The sequence below is a fragment of the Garra rufa genome, chromosome 14 (assembly GCF_049309525.1).
Source record: "Garra rufa chromosome 14, GarRuf1.0, whole genome shotgun sequence".
Lineage (NCBI taxonomy): Eukaryota > Metazoa > Chordata > Actinopteri > Cypriniformes > Cyprinidae > Garra > Garra rufa.
Window position 1 is genome coordinate 186,212 of NC_133374.1, and position 23,373 is coordinate 209,584.

At 31.3% G+C, this 23,373-nt stretch overlaps 1 protein-coding gene across 1 annotated transcript in view; it reads right to left on the minus strand.

Moving 5' to 3' along the window:
• igsf11 (immunoglobulin superfamily member 11) overlaps nt 1-23,373 on the minus strand; it is a 150,111-nt gene that overhangs the window by 2,120 nt on the left and 124,618 nt on the right. Inside the window, exons 3-4 of the mRNA XM_073818249.1 lie at nt 4,989-5,196; nt 1,235-1,496 (exon numbers count right to left, since the gene is read on the minus strand). Coding sequence (XP_073674350.1) covers nt 1,235-1,496; nt 4,989-5,196 — 470 coding nt within the window. The remainder of the gene's footprint in view (nt 1-1,234; nt 1,497-4,988; nt 5,197-23,373) is intronic.

Sequence of the window (23,373 nt, forward strand, 5' to 3'; positions counted from 1 at the left end):
AGTTAAGACATTTTATGCAAAATTGGATTAAAAATGCAAAGTAATATATATTTATTCCCATAATCAAGGTTATGTGATTCAAAAGACGGTGTAATTTTAGTATTATTTATTTATTTATTATTTATCATAGTAATTTAGTATTAATTTTAAATATTTTAAATTATTATTTTCAATTTTATTTTATTTCTAGTCCACTTCCTTAGTTTAAGTTTTAATAATTTTGATATGTAAATTGTTTTAATTTTATAATTTTTTATGTTATTTCTAAAAATAATAGTATTTTTCAGACTTGCAGAAGTTAAGAAATTTTATGCAAAATTTGAATAAAAATGCAAATTAATAAATATTTATTTCCATAATTTATTTTCCATTATTTTAGTATTATTATTTTTTTTTATTATTTACCATAGTAATTTAGTATTTATTAATATTTTTAATTATTATTTTTAATTTTCAATTGTATTTTCAATTTATTAATTTTATTTCTAGTCCACTTCCTTAGTTTAATTTTAGTCATTTTGATATGTGAATTGTTTGTATTTTATTTTATTTTATTTCTGAAAATATATCAGTATTTTTCAGACTTACAGAAGTTAAGACATTTTATGCAAAACTGGAATAAAAATGCAAATTAATAAATATTTATTTCCATAATCAAGGTCATGTGATTCAAAAGACAGTTTTATTTTAGTATTATTTATTTTTTAATAGTAATTTAGTATTTATTAATATTTCGAATTATTATTTTCAATTTTCAATTGTATTTTCAATTTATTAATTTTATTTCTAGTCCACTTCCTTAGTTTAAGCTTTAGTCATTTTTATGTGAATTGTTTTTATTTTATTTTATTATTTTATTATTTATAATTAACTGTTTTCAACATTGGTAATAATCATAAATGTTTCTTGAGCAGCAAATCAGCATATTAGAATGATTTCTGAAGGATCATGTGACACTGAAGACTGGAGTAATGATGCTGAAAATTCAGCTTTGATCACAGAAATAAATTACATTTTACAATATAGTCATATAGAAAAGAGCTATTTTAAATTCTAAAAATATATCAGTATTTTTACAGTTTTTACTGTATTTTTAATCAGATAAATGCAGTCTTGGTGAGCAGAAACATTACATTTCTAAGTATGAATTTAGAGTTTTGATGGATTCTGTAGCCGTATTCTAAAGCGTGACGTTCGGAGAGAGCAGGTCAGGTCACCTCACACAGACACACACGGTGGACCGGGACGGGCAGAGGTCACGCCACAGCGGGAGTCAAGAGCTGCGCATTTACCCGAGAACGTGGGGCAAAACGGGATTCCCACGGGCAGGGGTTTAGTACCTTGCATGGCATTGTGGGGCAGTTTGGGCACCGACTCCAGCTTTTCCCAGGCGTAGGTGGGCGTCGGGATGCCCTCGTCCGAACCACACAACAGCATCACGTCGCTGCCCACGTCTAGAGAACCCTGAATCCGACAGGAAGGGATGGATGGAGGAACTGCAGTACAGATAGAGAATTAAGATCAGCATTATATAATGTGTGCTTCATCAATCTGGGAAAAAAAAAAAAAAAAAAATATATATATATATATATATATATATATATATTTGATATAATATTTTATATTATTATTATTGATATATAACATATAAATATTTATTAATATAAAATAAATATAAATAAAATATAATACAAAATATTGGCAATGTTAGTTTTTATATAAATATAAAAAATGTTAGTAATATTTTATTTTCAGTGAAGTATTTTGGTTCTAATTTTTATTTACAGTGTAGTTAAAAAAATTCTATTTGATATAAGTTTTAGTAATTTTGATATGTAATTTTTTAAAATTATTTTATTTCTAAAAATATATTAGTATTTTTCAGACTTACAGAAGTTAAGACATTTTATGCAAAATTTAAATAAAAATGCAAATTAATAAATATTTATTTCCATAATCAAGGTCATGTGATTCAAAAGAATTTTATTATGATTTATTTATTTGTTTATTATATATATATATATATATATATATATATATATATATATATATATATAATAGAAGTTTTAAACAAAATAAAAATTATAACCAAAAATAATATAAAATAAATATAAATAAAATATACTAAAAAATATAATAAATATAAAAAATGTTGGTAATATTTTATTTTCAGAAGCATTTTATATTTTTATTTACACTGTTGTTTAAAATTTCTCTCTCTCTCTCTCTCTCTCTATATATATATATAATAGAAATTTCAAACAAAATAAAAATTATAACTGTAAAACTTTACTAAAAATAAAAAAGTACCAACTGGAAATTAAAAATTAAATAATAATATTTAAAAATAGAAATGTATAAACAAGCACCTTACAAAAAACGAAATATGTAAAAGTCAAAATATGAATAAAAACTATAATAGTAAATAAATAATATAAATAACAGCAAAATCAAATGAAAAATAAACCTAAATAGTTATATTAAAAAAACATAAAAATTACAAAAGCACTACATTTTTTTTAACTAAAATTAAAATGAAAGCTAAAAAGATATAAAAATTAAAGTTAATTTAAAATAAAAATATAAAACATATAATAGTAAACTAAAATTTGCTAAAAACACTGAAACTGAATAATACTCAATAAACTAAATTATAGAAACCTAAAATGCATAAAAAGTTAATTACAAAATTACTACAAATTAAACTGAAATAAAAGCTGAAAATATAAAACAAAAACTAATTCAAAACATAAATAAAAACTACAATAGCATATAAATAAAACTAAAATAAAATTTAATAAAAAATAAATTAAACGTAAATAGCAAATAATGACAAAAGCACGAAATGACAAAAAAGATCTAAAATTACAGTAAAAACTAAAATTTAGGGCCGGGACTTTAACGCGTTAATTTAGATTAATTAATTACACAAAAATAACGCGTTAAATTTTTTTAACGCATTTTAATCGCACTTAATTTTGCACCGCGGAACGTTTCTCACTGGATGAGTTTCAGCGGACCGATTATACTGGAGCACCAACTAGCGTTCAGACAAAGGAATGCGCATATCACCGCAGCACATCGAGCCTCAAGTATCACCTCAATGCTTTTAAAGAAGGTCTACCTACCTATAGGGTACCTGAATTTCTGAAATGTAGGCTAGTATATTTCTAAATATCCCAGTGTTTCCCCTACCATTATCTTAGGGGGGCGCGTTTACAATGTCTCCTCCAAGAAAACACGGACTGGATCGCGGACTCCATTCATAAAAACCGAATTTACTATAGCGCGGAATACCACGTAAATTCGTCGATTTTTGGACTGATAAATCAAAAGTTGTTCTGTCACTTAATTCAAATCGCGATATGGACTAGTATCTGTGAAAACTGAAATGCAAAAAGACCGTTTTAATATGAATCCTGCATGTAAAGTTTGCCTCTGTATATTAGAATGGCAGAGACGCTTTTTTTTTTACTGCACGCGTGATGCTCCCGTTAATTTTTGGCATTAGCATCTCAAATGAACAGATAGACTCAATCTCCAAAGCTACTGTCAGTGTCACTTTTACCGTTTCATTTGAGAAAACTAGCATCATATCATACTTTACACACAGAAACTTCACGGCAACCTGTCAAAATAAAAGTACGGTTTAACATGAAACAGAACAATATTCCTATTTAAATAATTGACAAAAAACAATATGATATGATAAAAAAATAAATATAACAACAAGATTAACCACTTAATTGTAGAAAAAAAACTACGATTTTTATTTAAATATTAAATTATTATTATTTATTGTTTTTAACAGCAAACCTCTGTTTGTTTGCCAAAAATTAAAAAGTTTTTTTTTTATTTGATTAAAAATAAATAAATGTTTATGCTTTCATTTGATTATGAGAAAAATTAAAACACAAGAATTTCTTTAGAAAAAAAAAATAGCAAAAGATTGTAAAGCCCTATTGTTCAAAATGTTAAAATAGAGAGTTTTGGATTTATTTTTTCACTGAGATAAATGTTTTCGTTACTACACAAAGTAGGGTAAAGTACCGAGAAAAAAAAAGTATGGAAACCTAGGGGAAACACTGTATCCTATTGCTACACTTAATGGCAATATTGCACTGGTCTGTTGGACTTGGTTGAACAAAAATAAACAATATTTTGTTGCTTAAGTTTATGTGTTCAGTCATTATTCAATGGTATACTAAAAATCCATATGAAAAAACTTACTTCTCACTGTTCTCAGGTCAAATATTTATATGCGATTAAAATGCGATTAATTTCGATTAATTAATTACAAAGCCTCTAATTAATTAGATTAATTTTTTTAATCGAGTCCCGGCCCTACTAAAATTCAAAACTAAAAATTCAAAACATAAATAAAATCTAAAATAGAAAATTAAAAACAAATGAAACCTAAATAGTAATATTTAAAAGAATAACAAATAAAACAACAAGCACATTGCACAATTACAAAAAGCCCTAAAATGAAAATTCATAAATAAAATATAAAAATTAAAGCTAATTCAAAATATAAATAATACTAATTGTATATAATTAACAAAATAATAATAAAACAGAATTTAAAATAAATGTAATCTAAATAGTAAGATTTAAAAAATAATTAAAAACAAGTACTAAAACATTACAAAACAAAAATGTAAATTTAAAATATAAAAATGAAAGCTAATTTGAAATATAAATAAATCTATAACAGAATATAAATAGCGTATTTAATCCAATTTTGCATTATTAATCTGATTTTGTGTCAAAATAAAGAGAAATATTAAAACTGTTTTTTATATTGATCTCTGGTGCATTCATCACATTGGAAACTGAAGGTCATGCTGCATTGCATCGTGGGATAAAGTAATACACACTGTGCTTTCCTGCATAAATGAAGAAAGTTCATGCACAACACACTTCTGTATATCCAGAAGACATATGAAGAGTAATATATGCGACTGGTCGTGTTGTGGGTGACTCACCCAGCACAGTGAGGCCGATGACGCCGATATTGCGCCCCCCGCGGTCGGGCAGGTTGTTGACCAGGCACTGGTACGTCCCCGTGTCCGACAGCTGCGTGTTATTGATGAAGATTGAGGCACTTGTGCTGGGCATGGTGGACACGAAACCCACGCGCCCGTTCATGTGATTGGCTAAACTGAACACCTGGCCGCCCTGATAGATGATCACCTGCACACAAACACAAACATAAGTCACGCTTCATCTATGCTTAATGCAAGTTTTCAGGTAATCACACAAAATGGCTATTAATTCATGTAAATGCATATTTAACATTAAGACCATGCATTTATTTATATAGCTCTTAAAGGATAAGGCCGTGTTCACACTTGGCGTCCTTTTCCAAACTGCCAGCGTCTGTTTTACATTCTAATCCTATGGAGTAAACCGTCTTTTCAAAAAAGCCCTAGCGCTTTTTTTAAACGCCACCGCCGGCGTCTTTTTCTGCAGCTCAGAGCGTCTTTTTAAGTTGAAAAAAGTTGAACTTTTTTGAAGAAAACGCCCTACGTCAAGCGCTTTTTTGACAGCTGACCGATGACAAGCGAGTAGCGGGACCTATCGTTTCCATAACAACAAAAACAACAAGAAAAAAAAACTGGAGAAGTTGCCGGTAAATAAACTTATCGTACTAGTTTCGGAGCACAAGGAGTTGTATGATATGAGTAAACAACTCTATCATAATATACATCACAAAGAGGCTCTTTCTCGACATTTCTTCACCACACAGCACTACGCTACTGTTGCAGCTGTTGTTATAGCAACTGAAGACGCACTCGGCTGCTTTTTGTAACAGAACGCTGCCAGCTTTTTTTTTTACTAAAAAAACGCCCTAGTCAACTTTTTCTTGTCAAAAAAGACGCCAAGTGTGAACGCGGCCTAACTGTTGCCAAAATGCAACCTGGGCTCTGTTTTTTTACTGTAAACGAGACAAACTTATATCTAAAAGCATAATTACGACAAACGAGCCGTTTTTGAGATTGACCGTGATTTAGTTTTGTGGTCAATGGCCGGTGAATGGGAGTAATAGGGGCATAACTTTGAGCGCATCAAAATCGATATTTTTACAACACTAAGAAGACTCGACACACCATGAAACTTTGCTGGAAGTATCGCCTGGGTCTCTACACATGAACTCCAGCATTGAGGACATTGTTTGAGTACACAGAGTTTTTGAACAACTCACTTTCACTGTTTGAGTTTCCGCTCGCAGCCGTCTTGCCAGTCAAGAAGTGTCCATCTCTGAATGCGAGGATGGATAGCTCCTAAAGCATATTTCCATGTAAATGCACGGCTAATTCGTTGTTTTGTCGCAGGTGAAAAACAATATTAACCTTCTAGTTGTAAAAAGAGCCTCATATAAGCCTAATATTTCGTCCATTCATTCGCATTCGGAGATCGACTCTTCTTGACTGGCAAGACGGCCGCGAGCGGAAACTCAAACAGTGAAAGTGAGTTGTTCAAAACCTTTCTTTTTAGTAAACTCTGTGTACACAAACAATGTTCTCAATGCTGGAGTTCATGTGTAGAGACCCAGGCGATACTTCCAGCAAAGTGTCATGGTGTGTCGAGTCTTCTTTGTGTTGTAAAAATATCGATTTTGATGCGCTCAAAGTTATGCCCCTATTACTCCCATTCACCGGCCACTGACCACAAAACGAAATCACGGTCAATCTCAAAAACGGCTCGTTTGTCGTAATTATGCTTTTAGATGTAAGTTTGTCTCGTTTACAGTAAAAAAAAAAAACAGCCCAGGTCGCATTTTTCCAATAGTTATCCTTCAATAAAGATTATTTCAAAGCATCTTCACAGTAAAAAATGTATTATCCAATTAATTTCAGTTCAGTTTTCTTCTCATCTGCTCATTGATATGACTGATAACATTTTCTAAATATCAATTGTCATTTAAACCCCAAATGAGCAGCCAAAGGTGACAGTGACCAATTACAAATCAGTAAGTAAATATTATTAAAAATATTCAATAAAAATTAAATATTAGTATTCTGATTTTGAAAGCTGAGTATTTCAATGCAAATAAAATTAAATCAAAGCTAAATTTGTAAATTTTACTATGTACATTTCTTAAATAGATGCAGAACCAAGGGTTTTCATGCAGTCTGTATGTTCCAGCTCCATTAAATGTGGAAAACTGCAGTGGAGGGCTATTTAAATTAACCAGACAATTAATAATTAATAAGAAGTATTAATTATGCCATGAAAAGCCACACATTTAAGAGAGGTTATTTTAGTATAATTGAAATACTATTTATACTTTTTGTTAATATTTTAAATTTGATTTTATTATTATATTTTAAGTGCTCGTTTAAATTTTAGTCAATAAAGTATTAGTTAATTTTAGTACTTTTTTTTTGTTTGTAGTGTGTTTGCCATTTTTATTTTTATTTTTTATTTTATTTTTATTACATTTTATTTATTTATTCTTATTCTTATTATATTAATTTTTTTCTTCCGATTTCAGTAATATTATAGTATGGAAGCCTGTTTCCGCCACTGAATAAAAAAAATAAAAAAAGGTAATTGCTACTTTTTATCTCGCAATTCTGACTTTTTTCTCAGAATTATGGGATATGAGTTACAAAGTCAGAATTGCAGGATATAATCTCACAATTGTGGGAAAAAAAGTCACAATTCTTAATTTTTTCTCACAATTGCGAGTTTGTATTTTGCAATTCTGACTTTTTTCTTGCAACTGTGAGTTTATATCATGCAATTGCAACTTTGTTTCTTAGAATTGCAAGATATAAAGTCACAAATCTCGATATTGCAAGTTTACATCTCACAGTTCTGACTTTTTTTCTTAGAACTGCAAGATATAAAGTCACAATTCTGACCTTATGATTCGCAATTGCAACTTTTTATCTCACAACTGCGAGTTTATATCACACAGTTCTGACTTTTTCTCAGAATTGCATCATATAAACTCACAATTCTGACTTTTTTTCATAGAATTGTGAAATACAATCTCACAACTGCAAGAAATAAAGTCAGAATTGCAAGATATAAACACAATTCTTAATTTTTTAAAGAGTTTACATCTTGCAATTCTGACTTTCTTCTTGCAATTGCGATATATATTATATTACACAATACTTAAGATTTTATTTCTTAGAATTGCGAGTTTATATCTCGCAATTCAGATTTTTTATCTCACAATTCTGAAAAATATAATCTTACAACTGCAAGAAATAAAGTCAGATTTGCGAGATATAAACTCTAAATTAAATTTTCTTCTCATGATTGCGAGTTTACATCTTGCAATTCTGACTTTTTCTTGCAATTGTGAGTTTATATCACGCAATTGCAACTTTGTTTCTCACAATTGCAAGATATAAAGTCACAATTCTGACCTTATAACTTGCAATTGTGACTTTTTATCTCACAATTCTGACTTTTTTCTCACAACTGCAAGTTTATATCTCACAATACTGACTTTATTTCTCAGAACTGCGAGTTTATATCTCACAGTTCTGACTTTTTATCTCCCAATTCTGACTTTTTCCCGCTATTGCAAGTTTACATCTCACATTTTGACTTTTTTCTCAGAATTGTAAGATATTGAGTCATAATTCTGACCTTATAACTTGCAATTGCGACTTTTTATCTCACAATTCTGACTTTTTTCTCACAACTGCAAGTTTATGTCACACAATACTGACTTTTTCTCGCAATTGCACGTTTATATCACACAATACTGACTTTATAACACGCAATTGTGAGTTTATATTTCACAATTCTGAAAAAAAAAAAAAAAGAATTCAGAGATAAAAAGTCGCAATAACCTTTTTTTATTTTTATTTAGTGGTGGAAAAAGGCTTCCATATGTTAGTACTTCAATTTAAACTAAAATAAAAATGAGAAATGTTGCCTTGGCTTTGAGTTGGTTTGAGTTTTTACATATATCTTATTTAAGTTAATATTTAAAAATAAAATTTATTTAAAGTGATCAAATTATTTAATATTATTAGTTAATATGTGACCCTGAACCACAAACCAGTCTTAAGTCGCTGGGGTATATTTGTAGCAATAGCAAAAAATACATTGCATGGGTCAAAATTTTAGATTTTTCTTTTATGCCAAAAATCATTAGGAAATTAAGTAAAGATCATGTTCCATGAAGATTTTTTGTAAAATTCCTACTGTAAATATATCAAAATGTAATTTTTGATTTGTAAAATGCATTGTTAAGAACTTAATTTGGACAACTTTAAAGGTGATTTTCTCAGTATTTTGATTGTTTTGCACCCTCAGATTCCAGATTTTCAAATAGATGTATCTCGGCCAAATATTGTCCTATCCTAATAAACTATGCATCAATCGAAAGCTTATTTATTGAGTATTCATATGATGTATACATCTCAGTTTTGTAAAATTTTACCTTATGACTGGTTTTGTGGTCCAGGGTCACATATATATTTAATGTCAAGTATGTCAATTGTAATTTTATTTACCAGTAAAAAGTTATATTTTTAAGACAAATTCTTTGTTTGTCTTCATTAGAACAACATGCACTGTTGAATCAATCACAATAAGAAAAGAAACATGAATTGAGAAAACAAATACAGTAAATTTTGATGTCTGATGTTAAAAAGCAAGTGTTCACAGGTATAAACCAGATGAAATAAGGATGCATTTTATTTTCCAAATTCTAAATTATTGAATGCATTTAATTATGCAACATTTTAAGCAAAGCTTTGGTCAGTCTCTGAGCGTCAGCATGTCCGTCAGACGCTCGTGTAAAAGAAGGGCTGCTGGAATATTCAACACTCACACACAGAGTATAAAGCATTTTTAAAGGACTTTGATCTTTGTTAGAAGCTGCTGTGATCTGCCACATTAAAAGAAACCTGCTTCTGTGTGTATGTGTGTGTGTGTGTGTGTGTGTGTGTGTGTGTGTGTGTGTGTGTGTGTGATCATGGGAGGGTTTCAATGGCCTTGGAGAGGCTGAATGATCTCACACACACACAAATAGTGTTTTGAGCAGCAGTAAATGATGCTCTCATGGACTCTGGCCTCTTACACACAAATGAACAGGCAGCACTTCAGCTGAGATGAATCAAGACGAGCCCCGCAGCCACTGTGTGTGTGTGTGTGTGTGTGTGTGTGTGTGATATGAGCTGTGTAATAGGAAAAGATGAGAGTGATGTATAGGTATATATGTCAGGAAAAGAAAAATGAGTGTTGCTCAAATGCATGTTATCAGCCGGCTAATTCTTCATCATAACGTCTCAATAGTGCGCATTATGGATGAGCTCTTATTAGTGCTGTTTGCCAAGTCATGCATCACTAGAGCTCACAGAAGCTCCTTACGATTTTCTGAATATTAATGATCTCAGCTATGAAAAGACGACAGTTACCAGTCACAAATCAGCATCTGGCCAATAATTTGACAAGTAGTTTGATTAAAAAAAAAAAAACAAAAAAAACAGTCTTAAGTAGCATGGGTATATTTATAGCAATTGCCAAAAGTACATTGCGTGGGTCAAAATGATCGATTTTTTTTAATGCCGAAAATCATTAGGATATTAAGTAAAGATCATGTTCCATTAAGATATTTTGTACATTTCCTTTCATAAATATATTAAATCTTAATTTTTGACTAGTAATATGCATTGCTAAGAACTTCATTTGGACAACTTTAAAGGTGATTTTCTCAGTATTTAGATTTTTTGTTGTTGTTGTTGTTTGTTAATTTTTTGTTCCTTTTGTTTTTTATTCGTTCTAGCTTTTGTTTATTCTTTTGTTGTAGTTTACTCATTTAATTTAATTTTTTTTCTTTGATACATTTTCTTAATATTTCATTGTTCACTCATTTGTAATTGCTTTTTTTCTGTTGTTTTTTTATTTGTTTCAGTTAGTTTTCTTCTGTTTGTTGAATTATTCTTTAATTAATTAATTAATTAATTAATTTGTTTGTTTTTATTTGTTTATTCTTGTGTGTATTTCTTCACTCCTTTGTAATTGCTCTTTTTTCTGTTTTTTATTTGCCAATTCTTCCATTTTTTCAGTTAATTTTTTTTTTATTATTTAATTAATTAATTAATTAATTTGTTTTTATTTGTTCATTCTTGTGTGTATTTCTTCACTCCTTTGTAATTGCTCTTTTTTTCTGTTGATTTTTATTTGCCAATTTTTGGGTTTATTTCTTCCGTTCTTTTTCTGTTTGTTGAATTATACTTTTAATGAATTAATTTATTCATGTTTGTTTTTATTTGTTTATTCTTGTGTGCATTTATTCACTCCTTTGTAATTGCTCTTTTTTCTGTTTTTTATTTGCCAATTCTTCCATTTTTTCAGTTAATTTTTTTTTTATTATTTAATTAATTAATTAATTAATTTGTTTTTATTTGTTCATTCTTGTGTGTATTTCTTCACTCCTTTGTAATTGCCCTTTTTCTGTTGTTTTTAATTTGCCAATTCTTCCATTTTTTCAGTTATTTTTTTCTGTTTGCATTATTCTTTCATTAATTAATTTTTTTTTCTTATTTGTTCATTACTGTGTGCATTTCTTCACTCCTTTGTAATTGCTCTTTTTTCAGTTGTTTTTTATTTGCCAATTTTTTTGTTATTTTTTTCTGTTTGTTGAATTATTCTTTAATTAAATAATTTATTCATTTGTTTGTTTTTATTTGTTCATTCTTGTGTGTATTTATTCACTCCTTTGTAACTGCTCTTTTTTTCTGTTGTTTTTTATTTTCCAATATTTCCTTTTTTTCAGTTATTTTTTTTCTGTTTGAATTATTATTTAATTAATTAATTAATTTATTTATTTTTTGTTTTTATTTGTTCATTCTTGTGTGTATTTTTTCACGCCTTCATAATTGCTTTTTTTGTTGTTTTTTATTTGCCAATTTTTCAATTTTTTTTCAGTTAGTTTTTTCAGTTTGTTGAATTAATCTTTAATTAATTAAATTGTTTGTTTGCTTTTATTTGTTCATTCTTGTATTTCTTCGCTCCTTTGTAATTGCTCTTTTTTTCTGTTGTTTTTTATTTGCCAATTTTTGGGTTTATTTCTTCTGTTCTTTTTCTGTTTGTTGAATTATTATTTTATTTATTTGTTTTTTGTTTATCTTTTGTTAACACTTTAATTATTTTTTGTTTGTTTTCTTTGGTTCTTTTTAATTTCTTTGTTTGTTAGTTCATATTTTTTCTCATTCTTGGTCATTCTTCAATTTTATTTTTTGCTCTCACATACATTTTTTCTTTCATTTTGTTCATTCTTTTATTTTTCCTCTACTCATTTGCATTTTTTTTTAAATTTAAGATTTCTGTTAGTAATCTGTCGCCTCCAAATAAATTTCTTAGCAATGCATATTACTAATCAAAAATTAAGTTTGGGGGTATGAATACTTATGCAATGTACTTATTTCAGCTTTTTTATTTTTAATAAATTTATGAAGGTGTGACAAAAAAAAAACTGATATATTTACAGTAGGAAATTTACAAAATATCTTCATGGAACATGATCTTTACTTATTATTTTTGGCATAATAGAAAATCTATCATTTTGACCCATACAATGTATTTTTGGCTATTGCTGCAAATATATCCAAACTACTTAAGACTGATTTTGTTCTTATTAAAAAAATTTAACTCATATTTGATAGATACACTGTCTTTCAATAATTCAAGTACTTTTCAAGCACCCCTTCAGGAATATTGCTATTTTGAAGGATTTTTTCAGGCCTTAAGTTTCAAAAAGTCAAATTCAAGAATTTTAAGCACCTTATATGAACCCTGAAAAAAAAAAAAAGAATTACTTGAAATAATAATAAACAAAATAAAACAATAAATAAATAATATTAAAAATATTATACTTATTTTATTTAATTTCAAAACTGAAATAAAAATTATTAATAATAAAAAACATTTTAAAAATAGTAAAAAAAAATATATAAAAACAGCAAAATTACAAAAACTTTAACAAAAATAAAAAATAAAAAATAGAAAACATTAAAATAAAAATGTTAATAGCATCTTAATGATACTAAAATAACACTAAAGAGCGAAAACTAAACAGATTTCCACACGCTGGATTCCAGTGAGACGAAAGGAGGTCATCATCTGTGTACAGATGGTCATCAGCACTAAGAACTGACTTGGCTTTGGCCACATCATGAGCTGCCAATCATTAAGCCCCTCCCCTTAACATCTCCTTTGCTCCGCCCTCCACTGCTCAGACTTCTCTATTATTGACTGCAGTCACTGATTCAGTCACTTCATAACATGTTTTTTGCATGAAACATGCACAAATGTGACAGAATCAAATATTCATATTTATAAAATATTCAAAATGATTTCTAGGAAGAAACGCATGCACTGGCTGAACTTGCAAATGAACAAAGCACAAAGGATTTGGCGTTGAACCTGTACACACACGTACATCTGCTGTACGTCTTAATCTGCCGCAGAACGCAGAAGATTACGGCAAACACAGACGGATGTGAAGAGATCGGGATCTGATCACAAGCAGGTCAGACGGGTTGATAGCATGTGTCTTTATGATAAGCTCAACATATGATAAAGACACACCGGCATAAATCCCTCACCTATATGAAACACTGAGCATGCTGGGATACAGCATGCAAAATAAATCCATGTAGGCACTGCAATTGCTGCTAAAAAACTTCTAAATTAACACTGTTGTCACAAGACTTCCTTAAAATGCATTCTTAATCTAATATTTCAAATAACGTAACTTCTGCAAGTCTGATCAAATAATGAGTCAAAAGGAAACCATTAAAACATTTAATGCAGTAGTTATTAGTATGCATTAGTCATAAAAACACTACAAAGCATTTTCAGCAACTAAAAAAAGCTAAAATAAAATATAAATATCAGATTTAAATGTTGCCTTGGCAATGAACTGAAATAACTAAGTTTAAGTTGATAATTACAATGAATAAAACTGCAATAAAAACAAAATAATGATTATTAATAATGACAAGTAAATTATAAATAATAATTATAAATAATGACAATTCAAAATATTAATGAATTATAGTGGTATATAAATAAATAAAAAAATATATATATATAAAACTTAAACTGATGAAATGGACTAGAAATTAAAATCTGAAAAGCTGAATAAAATAAAAACAAATCACACAAAATTACTTAAACTGATGAAGTGGGCTAGAAATAAAATAAAATAGTAAACAATTCACATATAATAATATTGAAAATAATAATTCAAAATAGTAATCAATATTAAATTACTGTAGAAAATAATAAATAAATAATACTAAAATAACACTGTTTAGCACTATGGTGAAATACAATAATGTCTTTTGCATCACATGACCTTGATTATGGGAATGAATATTTATTCGTTTAGCATTTTTAATCCAGTTTTGCATTAAATGTCCTTTTGCATAAAATGTCTGAATAATTACAAAAAATTAACGATAATAGAAATATTTAACAAAAAATTTATAAATACATAAAATAAAAACAATTCACATATTAAACAAATTATTAAAACCTAAACTGATGAAGTAGACTAGAAATTAAAATCTGAAAAGCTGAATAAAATAAAATAAAAATCACACAAAATTACTTCAACATAAACTGATAATGTGGGTTAGAAATAAAATAAAAATAAAAAAGTACTATAACTTTAGCTTTAAAATTAAAGCTAAAATTATAACAATAAAAGCCAATTCAAAATATGAATGAATATTAAAATGATATATAAATGACAAAAAATATATCAAACTTGAACTGATGAAACTGACTAGAAATAAAGTCTGAAAAGCTGGAAAAAACATATCACATAACAAAATTACTTAAACCTAAACTGATGAAGTAGACTAGAAATTAAAATCTGAAAAGCTGTATAAAATGAAAAAAAAAAAAAAAAAAAAATCACACAAAATTACTTCAACATAAACTGATGAAGTGGGCTAGAAATAAAGATAAATAAAAAAAAAAAAAAAAAAAAAAAAATAAGATAAAAAAATAAAAGTACTATAACTTCAACTTTAAAATTAAAGCTAAAATTATAACAATAAACCCAAACTTATGAAGTAGACTAAAAATTAAAATCTGAAAAGCTAAATAAAATAAAAACAAATCACACAAAATTACTTCAACATAAACTGATGAAGTGGGCTAGAAATAAAATAATATAAAACAAAATAAAGTACTATAACTTCAACTTTAAAATGAAAGAATTAAAGAACATTTTAAATTAAAATGACAACAAATATATAAAACTTAAACTGATGAAACTGACTAGAAATACACAAAAAAAAAAAAAAATAAAAGGGCTAAAATAAAATAAAATAAAAACAATTCAAATTTTAAAACTGCCAAAACGTATACTAAGGAAGTGGGCTAGAAAAAAAAAAGAAAAAAAAAATAGAAAATAATAATTCAAAATATTAATAAATACTAAATTACTATAGTATATAAATAACACTGTTTAGCACTTAATTTTCTGAAAAGTAAAAAAAAAAAGTGTAAATAGTGTAAAGAGATATATTCAAACATTAATGAATTATAATGGTATATAATTAAAACATAAAGTTTAAAAAGATGAAATGTACTAGAAATTAAGTGAAGTGGAAGTGGGTTAGAAATTAAATAAAACAAAATAAAATAAAATAAAATAATTTTTAAAATGACTAAAACTTAAACTGAGAAAGTGGACTACAATAAAATATAAAATAAAAAAGTACTATAACTATAACTTCATAAATTTAAACTGATGAAACTGACTAGATAAAGTCTGAAAAGCTGAAAAAAAAAACATATCACATAACAAAATTACTAAAACCTAAACTGATGAAGTGGGCTAGAAATAAAATAAAATAAAATACAACAATAAAATAAAAACAATTCACATTTCAAAATTACTAAAACTTATACTGAGGAAGTGGACTAGAAAAAAAAATGAAAACAAAATAGAAAATAATAATTCAAAATATTAATAAATAAATATAAATAACACTGTTTAGCACTTAATTTTCTGAAAAGTAAAAAAAAGTGTAAATAGTGTAAAGAGATATATTCAAATATTAATGAATTATAATGGTATATAATTAAAACATATATAAAGTTTAAAAAGATTAAATGTACTAGAAATTAAGTGAAGTGGAAGTGGGCTAGAAATAAAATAAAACAAAATAAAATAATTTTTAAAATGACTAAAACTTAAACTGAGAAAGTGGACTACAATAAAATATAAAATAAAAAAGTACTATAACTACTATAACTATAACTTCATAAATTTAAACTGATGAAACTGACTAGACAAAGTCTGAAAAGCTGAAAAAAAAACATACAACAATAAAATAAAAACAATTCACATTTCAAAATTACTAAAACTTATACTGAGGAAGTGGACTAGAAAAAAAAAGAAAACAAAATAGAAAATAATAATTCTAAATATTAATAAATAAATATAAATAACACTGTTTAGCACTTAATTTTCTGAAAAGTAAAAAAAAAAATGCTAATTAGATAATAAAGTGGATTAGAAATACAATAATATGTTTTGAATTGGTCAGATAGCGTGTGTATGTGTGCTCGTATATTTCTGGTGTGTGTGTTTTGTTCTTGTGTAACGAGCAGCTGTTGTGTCCTGGCCTGTGCAGCTCTGGGTTAATTAGTGCAGAAGATCCGTTTGTTGTGCATGTTATGTTGAAACAGTTGGAGGCAGGTGTGTGTGTGTGTGTGTGTGTGTTTAGGTCATATACACAGTTACAGACAGGTAAGTATAGGTGTGTCTGTGTGTGTTCAGGTTATCTTCACAGAGTTCCACACAGGTAAGAGTGTATGAGTGTGTGTGTGTGTGTGTGTGTGTGTGTGTGTGGGTAGCAGGTGAATGGGGTTTGGCCTGCAGTCATTCATGAAAATAAATCAGACGGAATCAAAGGATGAGGCGATAAACCTGCGCTCTGTGTTTGAAGCTCTACAAAAGCCCATGCCGCTCATGTCTGAGGCCGGACCACACTGCGTTCACACTGGCACGTAGCGAGCGGGGCGAAGCGAGCGTTTTCAATTCATTCATATGGAAGTGCATATGGTGCATTTTGGGATTGGAAGCGGCGCGGAGAAAGCGTTGAGAGCATCTGAGAGCGTCAAAAGGTTGGACATTCCTCAACTTTATGCAAATCTCGAGCGCAAAACGCTGGGCGACAACCAATCGCTGTGAGAAGTTGGCAAGGAAAGACTGTGACGCGTGTTTCCGAAACTGGTGGATTACTGAGCTGAAATCACATATTATTGAAAAAGTCACGCAAAAGTAAATGTACTTTGCATGTTGTTATTATACGCTACAGTTTAGTTTGTGAACCGCCGTTAAAAGAAGACAATGGAACGTAAATAGGGTGTGAACATTGTTTTTCAGAGGCGTGCTCAGCCCTAAATTAGACACTCCCCAAAGCAGTCGCGTTGTAGCGTTGCCAGCGGCACTGAGTGCAAATTTGACGCTGTAGTGTGAATGCACCGTTACGTCGGTTTCACACCGCAAGCGTGAGCAGAGCGTGAGCTGCACGTCAGCGTAACTACAGCGTTACTGCAGCTGCAGACTCGCAAGAGTATTCACACTGGAAGCGTTTGTAGAGCGTGCATGCAGCTGCTCCAAAGCATTTAGTAATCAGCTTTTTTCTATGAAACTGATTACAGGTAAATATGAAATTGATAATGAAACTGCAGGCGCAGCTTCAACCCAATAATTATTGGTGGGATCATAAAGCATATAGGGGAGCGCGGGGCACAAACAAAGCATTTTGGCTCGTTTATATGTCTTGTGTTCTATAACTGTGTGTGGAGTGTTTTTCTGAATGTTTCAACTATTTGCGCACACTATTTTGAACTATACTGTACAGCTGTGTGTTGCAATTAGGGTCGTAACACGCATGGTTGCGATGTGTTCATTGTCAAACTCAAAAATAGATTTTTTATTTTATATATATATATATATATATATATATATATATATATATTAGGGCTGTCAATCGATTAAATTTTTTTAATCGCGATTAATCGCATGGTTGTCATGAGTTAACTCGTGATTAATCGCACATTTTTATCTGTTCTAAATGTACCTTAAATTAATACTTTTTTTTTTTTTTTTTTTTTACAACTTTATTTATCATTTTCCAAAATTGAAAACATACAAATACTTGTTCAGGGATTTCTTACAGAAGTTGCGAAACCCGACCCCCACCCCCCACCCAATCCAGGCAGCATCCCCTCAGACATATCAACTTAGACATTCACGTAGTAAACAGGTAACAAAAACATCTACACAAGAAACAAAGAAAAAACAGAAACAAAGCAAGCAAACAAAAAAAAAAAAAAAAAAAAAAAAAAGACTCAGATCGTTGTAATGATACTAACATTGAATACTGACTGGAGCTCTAATACGGAAAACTGGTATCAACAGCATATTAGCATAAGGAAGATGAATCACTAGAAACAGCAAGTCAAGCGAAAGGCAGGCTCTTGATATGGGTTATGAATTGCGACCAGGTCCTATCATATTTGTCCTCCAACCCACGTACAGCATACCTGGTTTTTTCCAGAACCAACCCTGACATTATCTCTCTAATCCAGTGAATATAGACAGGAGGGTTCTTCCCCTTCCAGTTCAAAAGTATCAGACGACGGGCATGTAACGATGCAAAGGCAATTGCATCTTTGTGGAGGCGGGACAGGTTCATCTCATCACTAATCACACCGAAGATGGCTATTAAAGGGTCAGGCTGCAGTGTTTTACCAGGTATGGCAGACAGTGATTGAAAAATTGAAGACCAGAAGTTGTACAGAGATGGGCATGACCAAAACATGTGTCCCAAGGAAACGGGAGAGTATTGACATCTAGGACAGTTTGGTTCAACATTAGGGTACAATTTTGCCAGTCTGTCATTAGAGTAATGCAACCTATGGACAATCTTAAACTGAATCAGGCCATGTCTAATACAAAGAGAAGACGTATGTATGCGTTGTATAGTCCTTTTCCAGGTATCCTCTGGTATTGTTTCTCCAATGTCTCCCTCCCATGCCACCTTAGTTTTGTCCCAATTATGAGGACCACTATTTAGAATTAATGTATATATTTTGGATATTGCTCTTCTATTGAGTGGATTCACATTAAGGACCAAATACAACAGGTCTTTGGGAGGTGGAGATGGATACCCTGAAAAAAGTTTAGAGACAAAGCTCCGGGCTTGAAGATATCGGAAATAATGCGACTTTGGTAAACTATGGTCTTCACATAAAAATTTAAATGAGGCAAAGCCATCATTAGTAAAGAGGTCTTGAAAGTAGACTAGGCCGCATCTATGCCATACTGCAAATGCCTGATCTATTTGGGATGGAGCAAAAAGATGGTTAAACATTATTGGAGAGAAACTACATATATTTGTCATATTAAAATGTTTTCTGAACTGACCCCATATCTTAATTGAATTTTGAACCACTACATTTGAATTCAATTCAGATGCTTTAATATTCAGTGGGAGAGGGGCAGTTAAAACTGAGATTGGGGAGACTGGGAGTGTAGCTCTCAGTTCCATATCAGCCCAAATCGGACCCTCCTTATCCGCGAATGTCGTGATCCAATATGTCAGTTTGACAATATTAGTTGCCCAGTAGTAAAATAAAAAGTTAGGTAACCCCAAGCCACCGTCAGGCTTAGCTCTCTCCAGGCTTGCCTTTTTTATACGTGCAGGTTTTTTATTCCATATGAACGAAGAAATGAAACGATCTAGTTGGTCAAAATAGGATTTAGGGAGATACATAGGAATCATCTGAAATAAGTAGAGAAACTTGGGCATTACAGTCATTTTCACCGCATTTATCCGTCCTGCTAGTGAGAGTGGTAATTTTGACCACCTATCAAAGTCGGTCTTGGTACGATCTAGGATCGATCTATGATTGTACTGAAATATAGCTTTAATTGAGCCTGCTATTTTTATTCCCAGGTAAGTGAATTTATCCTTTTCAGTTTTGAAAGGGAAATGGTCATGAGATATCTGTTTTGCCAGGTTGTTCAATGGAAATAGTAGAGATTTCGACAAGTTCACTTTATACCCTGATATGCTACTGAATTTTTTCAACCAGTGGAGAAGGTGGGGCACGCTTTCAATTGGGTCTGATATTTGCAAAAGCAAATCATCAGCATAAAGCAAGGTTTTGTGATTTATTCCACCTCTGGATATGCTCTTAATTCTGTTATCTGATCTGATAGCAATTGCCAGTGGCTCGATTGCAATGTCAAATAGGAAGGGCGACAAACAGCAACCCTGCCTTGTACCTCTGTGGAGCGAAAAATAATCAGAAATCAGGCCATTCGTCCTGACTGCCGCCATAGGTGTTGAATATAGAACTTTGATCCACTTACAGAAAGTGGGCCCCATTCCGAATTTATCCAAGGTTGCGAAAAGATAGGTCCATTCAGTTCTATCAAACGCCTTTTCAGCGTCAAGGCTTATAATAACTTCAGGTTGTACAGTTGAATGGGGGGAAAATATCACATTAAATAATCTTCTCATATTAAAAAAAGACTGCCGCCCGGGGATAAAACCTGTTTGGTCCTCATTAATAATTGTGGGAATTATCTGATCTAAGCGTCGTGCAAGAGTTTTCGTTAAAATTTTATAGTCGCAGCACAGGAGGCTTATTGGCCTGTATGAGCTACATTGCAAAGGATCCTTGTCTTTTTTTAGTAGAACTGAAATCGTAGCCTGGGTAAGCGTTTGCGGTAATTTCCCATTGACCAAGGATTCATCATAAACCGATTTAAGTATAGGTGCAAGTTTCGAAGAGAATTCTTTGTAGAACTCTATTGGGAATCCGTCCGGGCCTGGGGCTTTTCCTACTTGACTTGACCTAATGGCACCCACTATTTCCTCGAGCGACAATGGCTGCTCCAGAAGTGACTGTGTCTCTGGAGAGAGTTTTGGGATATCGAGCGAGTCAAGAAACGAGTAAATCTCAGATGTGGTACAGTCTACCTCTGATTGATATAGAGTAGAATAATATTGCTTAAACTGGTCATTAATGACACGAGGGCTCTGTGATACAGAGTCAGCACCTATATTAATTCCAGGGATCATCTGTTCTGCTGCCTGTTGTTTAAGTTGGAGAGCTAGGAGCTTACCTGCTCTATCTCCATGTTCATAATATACCTGTCTGGATTTTAGAATATTTTTTTCGGCTTTCCATGTCATAAATGTATCAAATTCAGTTTGCAACAGTAGTTTCTCCTTATAAAGATCTGGAGTAGGTAAAGTAGCATAACGCCTGTCAACATCCGCAATTTTATCAGCCAGCTCTTTAAGTTTTTTAGAACGCTCTTTATTCCTATGTGCCACATAGGAGATAACTTGGCCCCTGATGTAAGCTTTCATAGATTCCCACAAAACTCCCCTTGACACGTCCGGAGTGTCATTGACCTCCAAAAAGAAGTCAATCTGACTATTAAGAAACGTTCTAGCATGTTCACATAAAAGTAATTGCGGATCTAACCGCCAAGTTCGTTGGGGAGCTACATTGATTGGAAAAATTAGATCCAGCTGCACTGGACTATGATCTGAAATCACTATACTGTGATACTTGCTGTTGGAAATCAAAGGGAGAAACTGGTTGTCGACAACAAAATAGTCAATCCTGGAGTAACTGTGGTGCACCGGAGAAAAGAAGGAGAATTGTTTCGTATTTGGATTTTTTGACCGCCAGGGGTCTGATAAGCCATATGAACGAAGAAAGGAATTAATAACCACTGCTGCTGATGAGAGAGCATTGGACCTTGCACTTGATCTATCTAGCTGTGCATTGAGGACGCAGTTGAAATCCCCTCCGAGAATTAATTTGTAGGAATTAAGGTCGGGAAGGGTTGAAAAAAAGTTAGTAAAGAATTGTGCATTGTCCCAATTTGGTCCATAAATGTTAGCTATTATTATGGGCGTATTAAAAAGCTTGCCCACCACGATAGTATATCTACCATTTGCATCCGAAATTACGTCAGAGTGTTCAAACGGAATCCCTTTCCTGATTAGAATTGCTGTTCCCCTTGCTTTATAATTAAAACATGAATGATATATCTGTCCAATCCATTTACAGTTCAGTCTTTTTTGGGAGTTAATATTTAAATGTGTCTCCTGAAGCAATATTACGTCAGGTTTTAATGATTTCAAATGGCTAAATACCTTGCTCCGTTTAACCATATTATTCAGTCCCTTAACGTTCCAGCTAATGAACGAAACTGCACCTTGTTGATTATTTACATTAGATGGTACCATGGTACATCGTTTTGAAATAGACCGCTCCTATGTGTTTCAGTACATGTCTGAGTCAAACCATAAACCACAAATAGACCCAAAAGAAAACTGACAAACATATAGACATAAATAAACCCCTTACCGTCCTGGACTCCTGGGCTGGTCTTGCTTAAACCTAAGACTGCCCTAACAACTCGACACTCTCTCCTATGCATATAACACGTCTACTCTAACTTGAACTCCGACCTGAACTCCGCAAAGTTTAGAACATAATATAGTAGGGCTTTCCTCTCGATATTATCAAAGCTGCATGTATGCTGGCTCTTATTTAGTGACAGGCTGATATAATCCTAACACCTACAGTTGAATGATATCCCCTCGAATGACAACAATAATAATACAGAATGGGGGAGGCATTAAAAAATTAAATAAAAGGGTTAAGGTGTCCGATTGAGACTTAATATTAGACACTTGCATTCACGTGGTAGGAAAATAATAACAAAAAGTTAAATAAAACACAGAAAGGAGAAAAGAGAAACAGTAATTCAAAGAAAAAGATATCTTCCACGGCAAGTGATGTCTACATGAACCCCGGCACAATGCAGTAGGCTATGCTTGGTTATTCGTCGTGTATCATCAGTCCGTTTTTTGTTTTTGTCTTTCCTTACATTATTGTACTTTGACATTGTCCATATTTTAAACAAAAAGTGCATCCAACTGTAGTGTGGTGATATTTACCCGTCAAAATATATCATGTGCAAACTTAAAAGTTGACACGCAGCGTGATACCTGCTAAAGTCCCGTGAATCAACTGTCACTCTCCCTCCGTCTCCCGTGGGCGCAGATTGGTCTCGATGTAGTGCTTTGCCTTAACCGGGTCTTCGAAAGATACCTGCTCGCCGGCTGGGGCGGTGATCTTCAGTGTAGCTGGGTACAGGAGACCGTATTTCACGCCCGTGCACCCGCGAAGCATCCTTCTCACCTCCGTGAAAGCGGCTCTCTTTTTTCTGACGCCGGCCGAGTAGTCTGGGTAGATGTTGAAACGCTTGCCCTTGTGGGTGATGGGACCCGCACTCGCGGCCTTCCGAAGAACATCTGC